Genomic DNA, 14,921 nt, shown 5'->3' with positions numbered 1-14,921 from the left:
CCGGACCAGGGCTCGAACCCGTGTCCCCTGCAATGGCAGGCGGATTCTTAACCACTGTGCCACCAGGGAAGCCCCCTGCTGCCATTCTTGCCCTCTTACAAGTCATCCTCCTCTGTGCCGCTGGAGGGATCTTTTGAAAACTTAATGGCATCACCTGCTTAAGATTCATCAGTGGCTTCTCATTGCACTTAGGAGAAAAAAAAATATCCCAGTTCCTTCCTATGTGTCTGGTGGGGCTCCTGCCTCCCTCTCCAGCCTGTCTTCTCACCTCTGTGTTGTCTAGGATACTACTCCAGGCTTCTTTCTTCACCTGGCACAAGCTTAGAGCTTTTGCCCTTGGTGTTCCTTCTAGATCTTTTCATGGCTGCGTCTTCTGTTTTTCATGTTTCAGCTCAAACGCCACCTCTCCTCAGAGACCTTTCCTGGTAGGTGACCACTAGTAGTCTTTGGTAGCTTCTTCAATTTCTGTTGTGACAAGATGTCCCAGACTCATCTTGTATACTTTCTGCCTCAGACCTAGAATCAGTCATTTCTCCAGGGGACTCTGGTTCTTTTATTGGGAAATGACACCTAGAGACCACAATCTAGGCACTAGGGTGCTCATTGCTACTGGGTTGGTCATTGTTCCTAAGTCTTTTCAGAAGATAGAGTTAGGAAATATTACTTTAAAAAATATATATGTATACAATAAATCATGATTTCATACTTCAAATTCAGGAACTACAGGGTTTTTACTTAACTTCATTGATTTTACATTGTGTCTTCTTTCCCTCATGCCAAAACCCTCATTCTTTCAACAAAAACATAATTGCTCATCTTCTTTATCCCATTACACACACACAGCAGTCTCAGAATAGCAAAACGTCAACATTACCATCAACAATATGATTGCCAATAACAGTTTAAGATTGACTTGCAGTCCTTTTGCCCTTAGAATAATGTATGTCAAAATACTGTCACTTAAAGTCACTTGGCATACTTCCTCTCTGTGAGGTGATGCCACCAGCTGGATACATAGTATCTTTTGTTTTAATTTATATTCATTTTTCAAGTATTCCTTTGTGACAAACTCAACTTTGTAAATATGTAAAATATTTGTATGGTATTAATGTATTAATCTCCACCCTTCCCCTGCCACTGGCCACAGATGTCCACAGTCTAATCCCTGGACTGGAACCTGTGAATATGTTACTTTACATGGCAACGGGATTTGCAGATGGGATTAAGGATCTTTTTTTAAAAAAAATATTTATTTATTTAGTCTGCATGGGGTCTTAGTTGCGGCATGTGGGATCTCTGTTGCCACACGTGAGATCTTCGTTGCGGCAGGCATGTGGGCTCTAGCTCCCTGGCCAGGGATTGAACCCGGGCCCCCTGCATTGAGAGCGTGGAGTCTTACCCACTGGACCACCAGGAAAGTCCCCAAAGGTCTTGAGATGGGAAGATTATCCTTGATAATCCAGGTGGGCCCAATGGAACTATAAGCGTCCTTATAGAGGGACACAGGAGTTGGAGAGTCAGAGAGAAAATCTGGTAATGGAAGCGGAGGTCAGAGGGCAGAGCAGACACTACACTGCTGGCTTTGGAGATGGAGACACAGGAGCTGCAAGCCCAGGGATGCAGGCAGCCTCCAGAAGCTGGCAAAGTCTGGGACCGGATCTCCCCCAGAGCCTCCCAAAAGAGCACAGCCCAGCCAGCACCTTGATTTTAGCCCAGTGCCCCCCACCCCAGACCTGTAAGAGAATAAGTTTGTGTTGTTTTAAGCCACTCATGGTAATTTGCTACAGCAGCCGTAGGAAACTCATACAGTTCCCAAAACTGCGTCTAGCATTTATTCCTGCCACCTCCACCCTATTCCATCCTTCCCTTATAATCTTTAAAGTATATTTGTGGCATATCCTTCCATCTTTAAGAAATATAATCATACATATATATGTGTATATACATATATATGTAATCAACTATATAAATACGTAACCAAATACATATATCTTTGTATCCCCTTCTTAGATCCATAGGTTCTATACATGTTCTTCTTTTCCTTGCTTCTTTCACTTAACCGTATAGTCTAGAGCTCACTCCATAGCAGTATGTAGAGTTATTCCTCATTCCTTTTTATAACGTAGACAATCCCATTGTGTGGAAGTACCGTATTTTATTTATTGGTCTCCTTTTGATGACACTGGATTGTTTCTAGTCTTTTGCTGAAACAAATAGTGCTGCAGTACATATATCCTTTTATATTTTTGCCAGTGTATCTTTGGGATAGATTCCTAGAAGTAGAATTGCCAGATCAAAGAGTAAACGCATATGCAATTTTGCAGATATTGTCAATGCCCTTGACAGGGGGTATAGCATTTTGCATCACCACCTACAATATGCAGGAGGGCTGGTTTCTTTCCCCCAAACCTTGTGTATAAATCTTTGGATTTTAGCCAATCTGATAGAGGACAGATGGTTTACCAGAGTAGTTTTTTTCTTTTAATTTTTATTTTATATTGGAGTACAGTTGATTTACAACGTTGTGTTAGTTTCAGGTGTGCCAGTGTAGTTTTAATTTGCATTTTTCTTGTTATGAGCAAGATTGAACATCTTTTTTATGGTTAATAGACATTTGCATTTCTTTTTTTATGGGTTGTTCCAATTACATTTGAACGAGTGAGTAAATGAGTGAATATATCAGAATTTCTAGGAAGAAGATGAGCTCTTTGAAGCAGAGCTAAACATCTCCCATTTCTTTGTTTCCCAGCCACTACCACTCTGTCAGATGCCTAACACCGCGCCAGGCACCTCACTGGTACTTGGTAAACATTGAGTTTATCAGGCTGGAAAGGAGAATCTGCTGGCTTCTCTTCAATGTCCCTTCAGTAAAGGGAACAGCAAGAGCTGGCTTGTGAATATGAGCACTTGAGAAACCGATCCGCCAGGTTCTGCTGTGGGTTGTTAGAGGTGGGAAGCTGAGCGGCAGCTGAAGGTTGGGATGGATGCTCGTGTCGCACCTGCAGCAGCTGCGGCCCCAGCCAGGACTCAGCTCTGGCTGCGAACTGACTGGCAATTCCTGCGCCCTCTGTTTTGCCCTCCCCGCAGCTGTTCTGTACCCACCAGCCTGATCCAGCTCTTTGTGTTCAAGGAGTGGGAGTCTTTGGACGGATACGGAGGGTGCAAGGCAGGGTACCGTGGCGGAAAGGTGACTGGCTTTGAGCCTAGTAGCCCTGGGTTCAAATCTTGGCTCTGACACTCCCTTAGCTCTGATCACTTGGGTGAGTTGTGTAACCTGCCCTGTCTCAGATGCTTCATGGAAAATGAGGATAATGGTACCTTCAGCATCATTTTTAAAAAAACAAAAGTGTGAACTTGTATTTGTGGGGCACATGATATCTGGCAGAGATGGTTATGCCAATAAGCGTGGTCAGCTATTGCATACCTAGTTTAAGTGAGGCCTGGTGCTTTGTGTTCTTAGGTATCATCTCATGTGTTCCTCATGGTAACCCTAGGAGGTCATCGCATTATCATTCTGCTTACTCAAATGAGGAAACTGAGTGGCAGAGCTCAGGTAATGGCCCACGGACTCAAAGCTACCGACTGTCAGAGGCAGAAAGTGAATCCAGGTAATTTGCCTTCCAAGCCAAGGTGCTTACACCCTGGCCTCACCTGAAGGCCAGTGAACCAGACCTGGCCACCTTGTGGTGGGTGGTTTTTGGACAGGCTATGGAGTTTGCAGGGTCCAGTGCACAATGAAAATGTGGGCCCTTAGTTTTAAAATATTAAGCATTTTAAGATGGCAACAGCAGAGCATTCACCCAAGCACAAGACTCTTCTGAACAGGGGGCCCACTGGTCACGTGCCCTTTGCAGCCCACCTGCTGGTCTTGGCAGGGCTGTGCCTCCCAGAAGACTCAGGGCTGGCGGGGTTCAGCCTGCCTGCTCTGGGGATCCTTCTGAATGCATTGCCAGCCTCCTAACGTCTCCAAAGACCCAAAGGAAACCCTGAGATCTGCTGATTGGCCCCCAATACAAACCCTGAAAACATTCCTGGCTGCCCTTGGCTCCACAAAGATCATCACCATGTGTGCATGAAATCTCTACACGTGATTCAGGCTGGCCCGGAGCCCTGGTGTGCTCAGGTGAGATCAGGAAACGCTCCACGGACAGGATCCTCACGTTTCCTCTCCAGCATTACAACATAAGGAATTATAATAATAAGTACGTCAATTATTATAGTAATAGTAAGAATAGTAATAACATAATGACTTTTAGCAGTGATTAGTGATTTACTCTGCATTCAGTATTCACATTTACTTAACTTCTGCAGGCTACAGACTTTCTGAAAAATCAGAAACCAACCTTTTTATGTTCAAAGTTATAACCAGTGTTCTCTTTCTTGTTCTGAAAAACTCTAAATGCTGCCGTTTCCTGCAAAATTCAGTGAAGGTTCTAACACTTATCAAATCGTTGACAAACAGGAAGAGCACCCTTCTCATCCCCCACCCAATACACACGTACATTAATTAACTACATTATTATAAATATAATGCTGTAGTGTAAGGTTCCCAGCGCAGACGTGTCCTTACACAGGCCTCTCTCCGGCCAAGCTGCTTGCACCTGGATTCACAACTTGGGTCTCACACACTGGCCCATGTCATCTGAGGAAGAGCTGCTTTGGCCAAGGTCAGAGGCAGGTGGAATAACAAGGCATCGCTGTGACTGGCCTTGCAGACAGGAGGGCTGTGAGAGGTGGTCAGAGGGATGTAAACAGCCTGGCTGGGGAACGTTGAGTCATTCTAGTGGGATGTTGTGGGGCCCCAGCTGGCCTGGTGACCTCGGCATTTATCTCACATGGACTTTGCAGGGGACATTGTAGCAGCTATAAATCTTAGTCCGTAAATATTGGGCAGGCCAGAAAAAGAAGTAGCACATTTCTCTACTTTCTTTCACTTCAACTGGTGGCAAATTCAATCTCGGTCATTAATGGGGTTCTCTATGTCCCCTCCCAACTGCCAGGAGTGTGCCGAGGACCTGGCAGATCCAGAGCAGTGGGACAGCCCTGGCTTTTTTTTTTTTTTTTTTTTTTTTTTGGTGGTACGCGAGTCTTTCAGTGCCGTGGCCTCTCCCATTGTGGAGCACAGGCTCCGGACGCACAGGCTCAGCGGCCATGGCTCACGGGCCCAGCCGCTCCGCGGCATGTGGGATCTTCCCGGACCGGGGCATGAACCCGTGTCCCCTGCATCGGCAGGCGGACTCTCAAACACTGTGCCACCAGGGAAGCCCCAGCCCTGGCTTTTGACCTGCATTTGAGCCATAGGTATCTTCACTGTGGCTGGGGTCCCACCTTTTCATCCTAGGACAGTCATCCTCAACTCAGGGCATTTTCCCTCCCCTCCTCCCACCCCCTGGGGATGTTTTTCTGGAGACATTTTTGGTTGTCACAACTGGCACCTGGTGGGTAGAGGCCACACACACTGCTGAATGCTCTGCAGTGCATAGGACAGCCCCTTGACAAAGCAAAGAATTATCCTGCCCCCAGAAGTGCTGACATTGAGAAACCCTGCCTTAGAGACTCACAAGCCTCTATTTTCCCAGCTTTCTGACTTCTGACAACTTCACAGTCTGGGAACCTCTTTTTCTTTCTCTTCTTGTTGTTCTGAATGTAACTTCCCTTTCCATTCTTGTTATCTTCTAAGGTACCTCACCCTTCAAAGAGCTTAAGTCTTTTACCAGCCACAGAGATGAACTGTGACAGGTCTAAGCCAGTTGTGTGCACACCCCAGTGCTAGGTAATTTTTGCTTCTATTGCAGCTCAAGGTTGCCAGGTGACACAGTTCTGGCCACTGAGATGTAAGGGGAGATGTGCTGGGGGCTTTTGGGAAAGAGACTGCTTCTTTCCTGAGAATGTTCTGGAGAGGAAGCTGTCTGGTGTCAGCCCCTACAGCTTCCCTGCCTGGAGTACCTGTGTGGGGATGTGATAAACAGGGCTGTGACAACCATCTTCTTTAAAAAATAAATTTATTTATTTATATTTTTGGCTGTGTTGGGTCTTTGTTGCTGCACGTGGATTTCTCTAGTTGTGGTGAGCGGGGGCTGCTCTTCGCTGCAGTGTGCAGGCTTCTCGTTGCGGTGCTTCTCTTGTTGTAGAGCACGGGCTCTAGGCACACAGGCTTCAGTAGTTGTGGCACACAGACTCAGCTGCTCCACTGTATGCGGGATCTTCGCGGACCAGGGCTTGAACCCGTGTCCCCTGCATTGGCAGGCGGATTCTTAACCACTGCGCCACCAGGGAAGCTCTGTGGCAGCCATCTTGAGATCATGATAAGGCAGGAGACTCACAGAGATGTCTGACCTTGGTGAGCCAATGAATAAAGCCTGGAAGCATCTACCTCTAGGCCTCTTGTTAAGGCACAAATATCCTTAGAGTTTAGACCATACTTGATATACTTGGGCAAGCAACTTAACCTGTCTCTGTCTTACTCTTGTGTAAGAAGGGAAGAATAAATACTTACTGCATGAAGTTGGTGTAGAGATTTAATGAGATGATGTATGTAAAACATATGACTAAGTTTCTAAAATATAATAAATATTCAGTGTATTGTAAATGCCTTCGTTACTGTCACTATTAACTGAATTAATCAGGGATGATATTGCAGGTCTTATGGGAAGTTTCTTCTATTGATTGATCCTCACTTGATTATCCAGAAAATATGTATGAGAGCCTGCCATGCTAATATACTGGAAATAGTAGGAAAATATTTAAAAGGACTAAAATTAGAGGGAAACGATACCCAAGAAGTTGTATATTAGATTCCATCAAAATTCCCTTTTATTTAAGAACAATATTTTGTAAACTTTAGTTTTCTGCATTCCTTATATTTGTCATATCCATTTACCATGTCCATGCCATAGTAGAATACCTGTACTATTACTGACAAAGTTTTTTTTTTAACTAATTCTTTTTGACTAAATGGATTTATTTTAAAAAGAAGCTTTAACAGAATCCAACAGCACATGAAAAGGATCATACACCATGATCAAGTGGGGTTTATCCCAGGAATGCAAGGATTCTTCAATATACGCAAATCAATCAATGTGATACACCATGTTAACAAATTGAAGGAGAAAAACCATATGATCATCTCAATAGATGCAGGAAAAGCTTTCAACAAAATTCAACACCCATTTATCATAAAAACCCTCCAGAAGTAGGCATAGAGGGAACTTACCTCAACATAATAAAGGCCATATACAACAAACCCACAGCCAACATCATTCTCAATGGGGAAAAACTGAAACCATTTCCTTTAAGATCAGGAACAAGACAAGGTTGTCCACTCTCACCACTCTTATCCAACATAGTTTTGGAAGTTTTAGTCACAGCAATCAGAGAAGAAAAAGAAATAAAAGGAATACAAATTGGAAAAGAAGTAAAGCTGTCACTGTTTGCAAATGACATGATACTATACATAGAGAATCCTAAAGATGCTACCAGAAAACTACTAGAGCTAATCAATGAATTCAGTAAAGTAGCAGGATACAAAATTAATGCACAGAAATCTCTTGCATTCCTATATACTAATGATGAAAAATCTGAAAGAGAAATTAAGGAAACACTCCCATTTACCATTGCAACAAAAACAATAAAATACCTAGGAATAAACCTACCTAAGGAGACAAAAGACCTGTATGCAGAAAACTGTAAGACACTGATGAAAGAAATTAAAGATGATACAAACAGATGGAGAGATTATACCATGTTCTTGGATTGGAAGAATCAACATTGTGAAAATGACTATACTACCCAAAGCAATCTACAGATTCAATGCAATCCCTATCAAACTACCAAGGGCATTTTTCACAGAACTAGAACAAAAAATTTCACAATTATATGGAAACACAGAAGACCCCGAATAGCTAAAGCGATCTTGAGAAAGAAAAACGGAGCTGGAGGAATCAGGCTCCCGGACTTCGGACTCTACTACAAAGCTACAGTAATCAAGACAGTCTGGTACTGGCACCAAAACAGAAATATAGATCAATGGAACAGGATAGAAAGCCCAGAGATAAACCCACACACATATGAGATAAACCCACACACATATGGTCACCTTATTTTTGATAAAGGAGGCAAGAATATACAATGGAGAAAAGACAGTCTCTTCAATAAGTGGTGCTGGGAAAACTGGACAGCTACATGTAAAATAATGAAATTAGAACACTCCCTAACACCATACACAAAAATAAACTCAAAATGGATTAAAGACCTAAATGTAAGGCCAGACACTATCAAACTCTTAGAGGAAAACATAGGCAGAACACTCTATGACATAAATCACAGCAAGATCCTTTTAGACCCACCTCCTAGAGAAAGGGAAATAAAAAACAAAAATAAACAGATGGGACCTAATGAAACTTAAAAGCTTTTGCACAGCAAAGGAAACCATAATCAAGACAAAAAGACAACCCTCAGAATGGGAGAAAATATTTGCAAATGAAGCAACTGACAAAGGATTAATCTCCAAAATTTACAAGCAGCTCATGCAGCTCAATATCAAAAAAACAAACAGCCCAATCCAAAAATGGGCAGAAGATCTAAATAGACATTTCTCCAAAGAAGATATACAGATTGCCAACAAACACACAAAAGGATGCCCAACATCACTAATTATTAGAGAAATGCAAATCAAAGCTACAGTGAGGTATCGCCTCACACCAGTCAGAACGGCCATCATCAAAAAATGTACAAACAATAAATGCTGGAGAGGGTGTGGAGAAAAGGGAGCCCTCTTGCACTGTTGGTGTGAATGTAAGTTGATACAGCCACTATGGAGAACAGTATGGAGGTTCCTTAAAAAACTAAAAATAGAACTACCATACAACCCAGCAATCCCACTACTGGGTATATACCCTGAGAAAACCATAATTTAAAAAGAGTCATGGCGGCGTTGCCGGGGTAACGGCGAGCGCGTAGGGCAGAGGAAGTCTTTAAAGAACAGTTACCTTGGGAAATGGCAGAGGCAGTTTTCCTCCCCCCAAAGAGGAAAAGAAGAGTGTATGAGAGCTATGAGTCTCCACTGCCGATCCCTTTCGGTCAGGACTGTGGTCCTAAGAAGGACTTTAGAATATTCCGGGCCGAGATGATAAACAACAATGTGATTGTGAGGAATGCAGAAGATATGGAGCAGCTCTATGGGAAGGGTTATTTTGGAAAAGGTATCCTGTCCAGAAGCCGTCCAAACTTCACAATTTCAGATCCTAAGCTGGTTGCTAAATGGAAAGATATGAAGACAGACATGCCTGTAATCACGTCAAAAAAGTATCAGCGTAGCGTGGAATGGGCCACAAACCTCATGCGAAGACAAGGCCAGGATGAGAGCACAGTGCGTAGACTCCTTGAGGATTACACAAAGCCCCTTCAGCATCTTTGTCTGCAAAGGAATGAAGAGGTCCAGTCGTGTCATGGGCTGAACTCTGAAATGGTGTCCGAAACGGAAGGCACAGAAGATAGAGAGAAACTTTCTGCCATGAACGGGGTTGCAGGAAAGTCGCGCGATCTAGAGGATCCCAGCAGGCGATCAGACCGCCTGCAGCAGGGCTCCGGGCCTGACCCGATCCCTGCCCACGGCTTGGGTGGACATGTGGCGGAGGTCACCGCTCCTGTGCCCCACGTGCACTGCGGCAAACAAGATGTTCTCCTCCCGCCCTCTGGCGCTCAACCTGGGGACAGCAGCCAAAGAGCGGGTCTGGTCCCGGCCAGAGAGAGAGGGCCTGAGCACCACTACGTGCTGGTGGAGGAAGTCGTGTGTGACGTGAGTGAGAGGGAAGACGCCCCAGCTGGGGACTTGTCGCCAAAGAAGAGACTGACGTGCAGAAGAAATCCATTTAGGGTCTTTGAGTACTTGCAGCTCAGCCTGGAAGAGGCCTTCTTCCTGGTCTACGCTCTGGGATGTCTAAGTATTTACTATGAGAAGGAGCCTTTAACGATTGTGAAGCTCTGGAACGCCTTCTGCGTAGTTCAGCCTACGTTCAGGACTACGTACGTGGCGTACCATCACTTCCGAAGCAAGGGCTGGGTGCCCAAAGCGGGACTTAAGTACGGAACAGATTTGCTGTTGTATCGAAAAGGCCCTTCGTTTTACCACGCAAGTTACTCTGTCATCATCGAGCTGGTGGATGACCGTTTTGAGGGCTCTCCTCGCAGACCTCTTAGCTGGCGGTCCCTGGCTGCCTTGAGCAGAGTTTCAGTCAGTGTCTCCAAGGAATTTATGCTGTGCTATTTGATTAAACCCTCTGCCATGACTGACAAAGAAATGGAGTCACCAGAATGTATGAAGCAAATTAAAGTTCAGGAGGTGATTCTAAGCCGTTGGGTTTCTTCACGGGAGAGGAGCGATCAAGATGAACTTTAACAACTCAGCCTCAGGTTTCTGATTTCACCAGCAAATATTACTGAGTCTCCTGTATAAGCCAAGTTCAGGGCGAGGTAAAGAGTCCTTTTGTTGTAATTGCCCATTATTGTAAAAGTTTTAAAGGGCGTGGCACTCCCAGCACCGGAAAGTGTTAGTGTGTTAAAAGTTAAAATTACACAGGGAAGAAGAGCCCCGTGCGGGCACTGCAGCTTCTGTCCTTGGATCGGTCACTCACTGACCCCGGGCCTCTTGCCTCGGGGCCTTGTGCTTTCTGCGAGGGGGCTGGACTAGGCCAGTCCCAAGAGGACTCTCCCAGCAACAGGCCACTTCCGTTACTCTCTGATTTTACCTGAGATGGTAGTTTCTCTCCAGGCGGCTCTGCAGTTTTCAGGGCACCACTGTGCACCTGCCTCTCTCATTACCCACGTCCAGTCTGTCCTGGAAGAGGGGTCTCTGTCCACACGTCTCCAGCTCTCCAGGAACTTCAGCCAATTTCGCAAACATGGGAAATTCCATTTACTGTCTACCAAGGATTTCTGTATCATAGGAAGCATTTTAAAACAAGTTACCTCATTATTTAATTCTCAGTGAACTCATTGGTGGGCACGTTATGTAGAGTACACAACAATATTGTACAGGGTTAGATAAGAATTGTATCTTGCTTCACTGAACTCGTTATAAAATTAAAATATGTGGTGAAAAAGTGAAAAAAAAAAAAAAAAGAGTCATGTACCACAATGTTCATTGCAGCTCTATTTACAATAGCCAGGACATGGAAGCAACCTAAGTGTCCACTGACAGATGAATGGATAAAGAAGATGTGGCACATGTATACAATGGAATATTACTCAGCCATAAAAAGAAACAAAATTGAGTTATATGTAGTGAGGTGGATGGACCTAGAGTCTGTCATACAGAGTGAAGTAAGTCAGAAGGAGAAAAACAAATACCGTATGCTAACACGTATATATGGAATCTAAAAAAAAAAAAGGTTCTGAAGAACCCAGGGGCAGGACAGGAATAAAGACGCAGATGTAGAGAATGGACTTGACATGGGGAGGTGGAAGGGTAAGCTGGGACGAAGTGAGAGAGTGGCATGGACATATATACACTACCAAATGTAAAATAGATAGCTAGTGGGAAGCAGCCGCATAGCACAGGGAGATCAGTTCAGTGCTTTGTGACCACCTAGAGGGGTGGGATAGGGAGGGTGGGAGGGAGACACAAGAGGGAGGAGATATGGGGATATGTGTATATGTATAGCTGATTCACTTTGTTATAAAGCAGAAACTAACACACCATTGTAACGCAATTATAAAGATGTTAAAAAAGTAAACAGAAGCTTTATATCATCACTATGGTAAATGGAAAACCAACATCACTTGGCATAAGTAAAAGACAGCCAGCTATAAATGCAATAAAAGATTCCCTAATGTTACTAAATTAAAACAAAATATTGATTTGTGTGCTACCTAAAATCACCCTGTGCACTACAATCATACCTATACTGCACTTAGAAAACCTTGAAGAGAATAATCATACTTAGTGAAAACATTTAAGAACCACCTAAGATTCACAAATGCTGTCAGTGAGTCTTGATATAGAAGTTAGACATAAATAATATGACTATTATACCTAATTATTCCTCAGCAGATCACCATACTTAGAGGAAAATCACTATGAAATATAGTGTGGTTTTCTGGTTAGCAATATTTTCACCCTCCTTATTAACTTTATGAAACATTTCTCTATCATACTCCCCAAGATATTTCACTGTGAACGTAGGAATCCACTAATCCCTTTCAACAGTAATTTACTCTGCATTCTGCATTCAGCATTCACATTTACTTAATTTTTGCAGGTTATGGACTTTCTGAAAAATCAGTGTTACTGAACCAGCCTGTTTATGTTCGAAGTTATAAACTTTTTTCTTTCTTGTTCTGGAAAACTTAATGCTGCAGCTCCCTGTGAAATTCAGCATAAGATTCTGCCACCTTTCCAATTGTCGACAGGAAGTTTACCCCCCACCTCCAGTGTCTTTCTGCCCTGGGGTTTGGCGGTGTCTGTCTCCGATACTGTAGGTCCCCAAACGTTCAGGCTCCCTGAACTTGTTGCTGAATTATTGCAGTTCCTTTTCTGATGCTGCCCTCCGCCCTGAACCAAGTGCATTTCTCACAATACGTTCCGATTCTTCTCCCGGACTCTGTCGCTCTCTATCTCCCTTTGAAAACAGTCTGAACTCAACTCAGCATTCAAGGTTCTCCACAATATGATTCTGACCTGCCTCCCTAACCTCGACCTACTCACCTTCAGCACCTGGCCGCAGACTGAATAAGTACACTGTTCTCTGCACACAGCCCCACTCTCTCGTGTCTGACCTTTTTGTCCTTGTCACCCCTTCCTCCCGGACACTCCCTCTCTCAATCTTCTCCATCCTTCCAGGGTGAGGGTTTTTTTAAAATAAATTCATTTATTTTTATTTTTGGCTGCGTTGGGTCTTGGTTGCTGCACGCGGGCTTTTCTCTAGTTGCGGCGAGCGGGAGCTACTCTTTGTGCGGTGCGCGGGCTCTAGGCACGAAGGCTTCAGTAGTTGTGGCATGCGGGCTCAGTAGTTGTAGCTTGAGGGCCCTAGAGCGCAGGCTCAGTAGTTGTGATGTATGGGCTTAGTTGCTTCACGGCATATGGGATCTTCCCAGATCAGGGCTCGAACCCGTGTCCCCTGCATTGGCAGGCGGATTCTTTTTTTAAAATAAATTTATTTATTTTATTATATTTTATTTTATATTTGGCTGCATTGGGTCTTCATTGCTGTGTGTGGGCTTTTCTCTGGTTGTGGCGAGCGGGGGCTACTCTTCGACGTGGTGCGTGGGCTTCTCATTGCGGTGGCTTCTCTTGTTGCAGAGTACAGCCTCTAGGTGTGCAGGCTTCAGTAGTTGTGGCTCGTGGGCTCAGTAGTTGTGGCTCATGGGCTCTAGAGCACAGGCTCAGTAGTTGTGGCACACGGGCTTAGCTGCTCTGAGGCATGTGGGATCTTCCCGGACCAGGGATTGAACCCGTGTCCCCTGCATTGGCAGGCGGATTCTTAACCACTGCACCACCAGGGAAGCCCTGGCAGGTGGATTCTTAACCACTGTACCACCAGGGAAGCCCCAGAGTGAGTTAATAGTCACTTCCTACAGGAAGACTCCCGGATTCCTTGTCTGTTTACTGCTTTTGGTCAATCTTGTCACCGGCTATACTGTACGTTATTATTTGTGTACCTCTGAGGGCTTCTCCAGCCTGTTCCTAAGCTTCCTGGGTAAGGAAGTGCTTGTGATTCATTTCTGTATATCTGGGCATGACTACACGGGTGGCAAATTGGGGTGATGACAGGGAATAGATAGTAATGTGAGTGGGTAAGGGTCTGACTGAGATACAGCGGGGGTATGGCTAGCTGCCCCTGGTGGGGAGAAGGGATTCGTCCAATTGTTGCCACGAGAGAATACAGCCCAGCGCTGTGGAGCCTCTGTTTTTCCCAGAGGGGGAGGCTGAAATCTGGAGTTTAATGTGAAGCCTCATCCAATGGGCCATTCAGCACGGGTCTCTGGTTTGACAACTGTTGATATCCCAGCCTGCTACCTGCCCTCAGTGTATGTCATGGAGCGTGTGGACAAAGAATGTTGCCTGCCGTTTCAGTAAACAAAGGTTGTTGTGGGCATCAAGCAATCGGCCACTGCAGCTGCTCCTGACATTGCGCCCTGAGGGGACTCAGGATGGAGAAAAATAGGGTACTGGCCCCAGATAGTGAAGGTTCATATCCAAGGAATAAATTCAATGAGCCCAGACTCTTGCATCTTCTCATACATGGAAAAACACTACAATCATTTACTTGAGATGTCTGTTTCTTATGATTAGGAGTCATTTTTTGATCTTTGACTACATGTTTTTGTTTTGTTTTTTTCAGCAAAAACTCCTATATATCCTTGTTTCTCCTTTACTTCTTTAGAACAGTCCCTCAGAGCTATTTGAAAGGCTGCGATACCAGGCTATAGCCCTCAGTAAGGCTGCTAGATAAAACAATTCTCAACTTTTAGGTGGTGCATTTTTTTTGTCAGCAAGTGAATAACTATATATTGAATAATTTAGAAATGGAAATCAGCTCACCCCACTAGCTACTTTATCTGTCATGTGACACCACTGGTTTGCTGGTGTGTTTTTTCACCCAAATGACTGAATGTGGCAGTAATGTAGGTGTAGTTTATGGGGTGTTTACTCTGGGCGGGCCTGGTTCTAGGTCTGTAGCGGAGCGGGCTCATTTCATCATCTTGACAGCCGTGAAGCAGACACTATTATTATGCCTGGAGGGATGTGGTGACCTGCCAGGTGGCAGACAGGGCTTGCATGGGGCCCAGGCGAGATTTGAACCTGGGGCATCCCGTTGGAGTCAGGACCGAGCCACAAGGCATCAAGTCAAAGCCCAGAGGACCCTGCTGGTCGGGAACAGAGAGCACAAAGCCATCTTCATTCCAGTGTCTGTAATTGTGTT

The 14,921-nt window shown here is 44.6% G+C and overlaps 1 protein-coding gene across 1 annotated transcript; it reads left to right on the top strand.

Moving 5' to 3' along the window:
* Positions 1-8,942: 8,942 nt before the first annotated feature.
* LOC308628541 (tRNA-splicing endonuclease subunit Sen2-like) lies at positions 8,943-11,088 on the top strand. The gene has a single exon (XM_081255574.1). The coding sequence runs from the start codon at positions 8,996-8,998 to the stop codon at positions 10,394-10,396; it is 1,401 nt and encodes a 466-aa protein (XP_081111700.1). The 5' UTR covers positions 8,943-8,995; the 3' UTR covers positions 10,397-11,088.
* The last annotated feature ends 3,833 nt before the right edge of the window (positions 11,089-14,921 follow it).

Source organism: Mesoplodon bidens (genome assembly GCF_964165515.1).
Source record: "Mesoplodon bidens genome assembly, chromosome: 15".
Lineage (NCBI taxonomy): Eukaryota > Metazoa > Chordata > Mammalia > Artiodactyla > Ziphiidae > Mesoplodon > Mesoplodon bidens.
The sequence above is the reverse complement of the archived record's forward strand: the minus strand, read 5'-3'. Positions and strand labels throughout refer to the sequence as shown.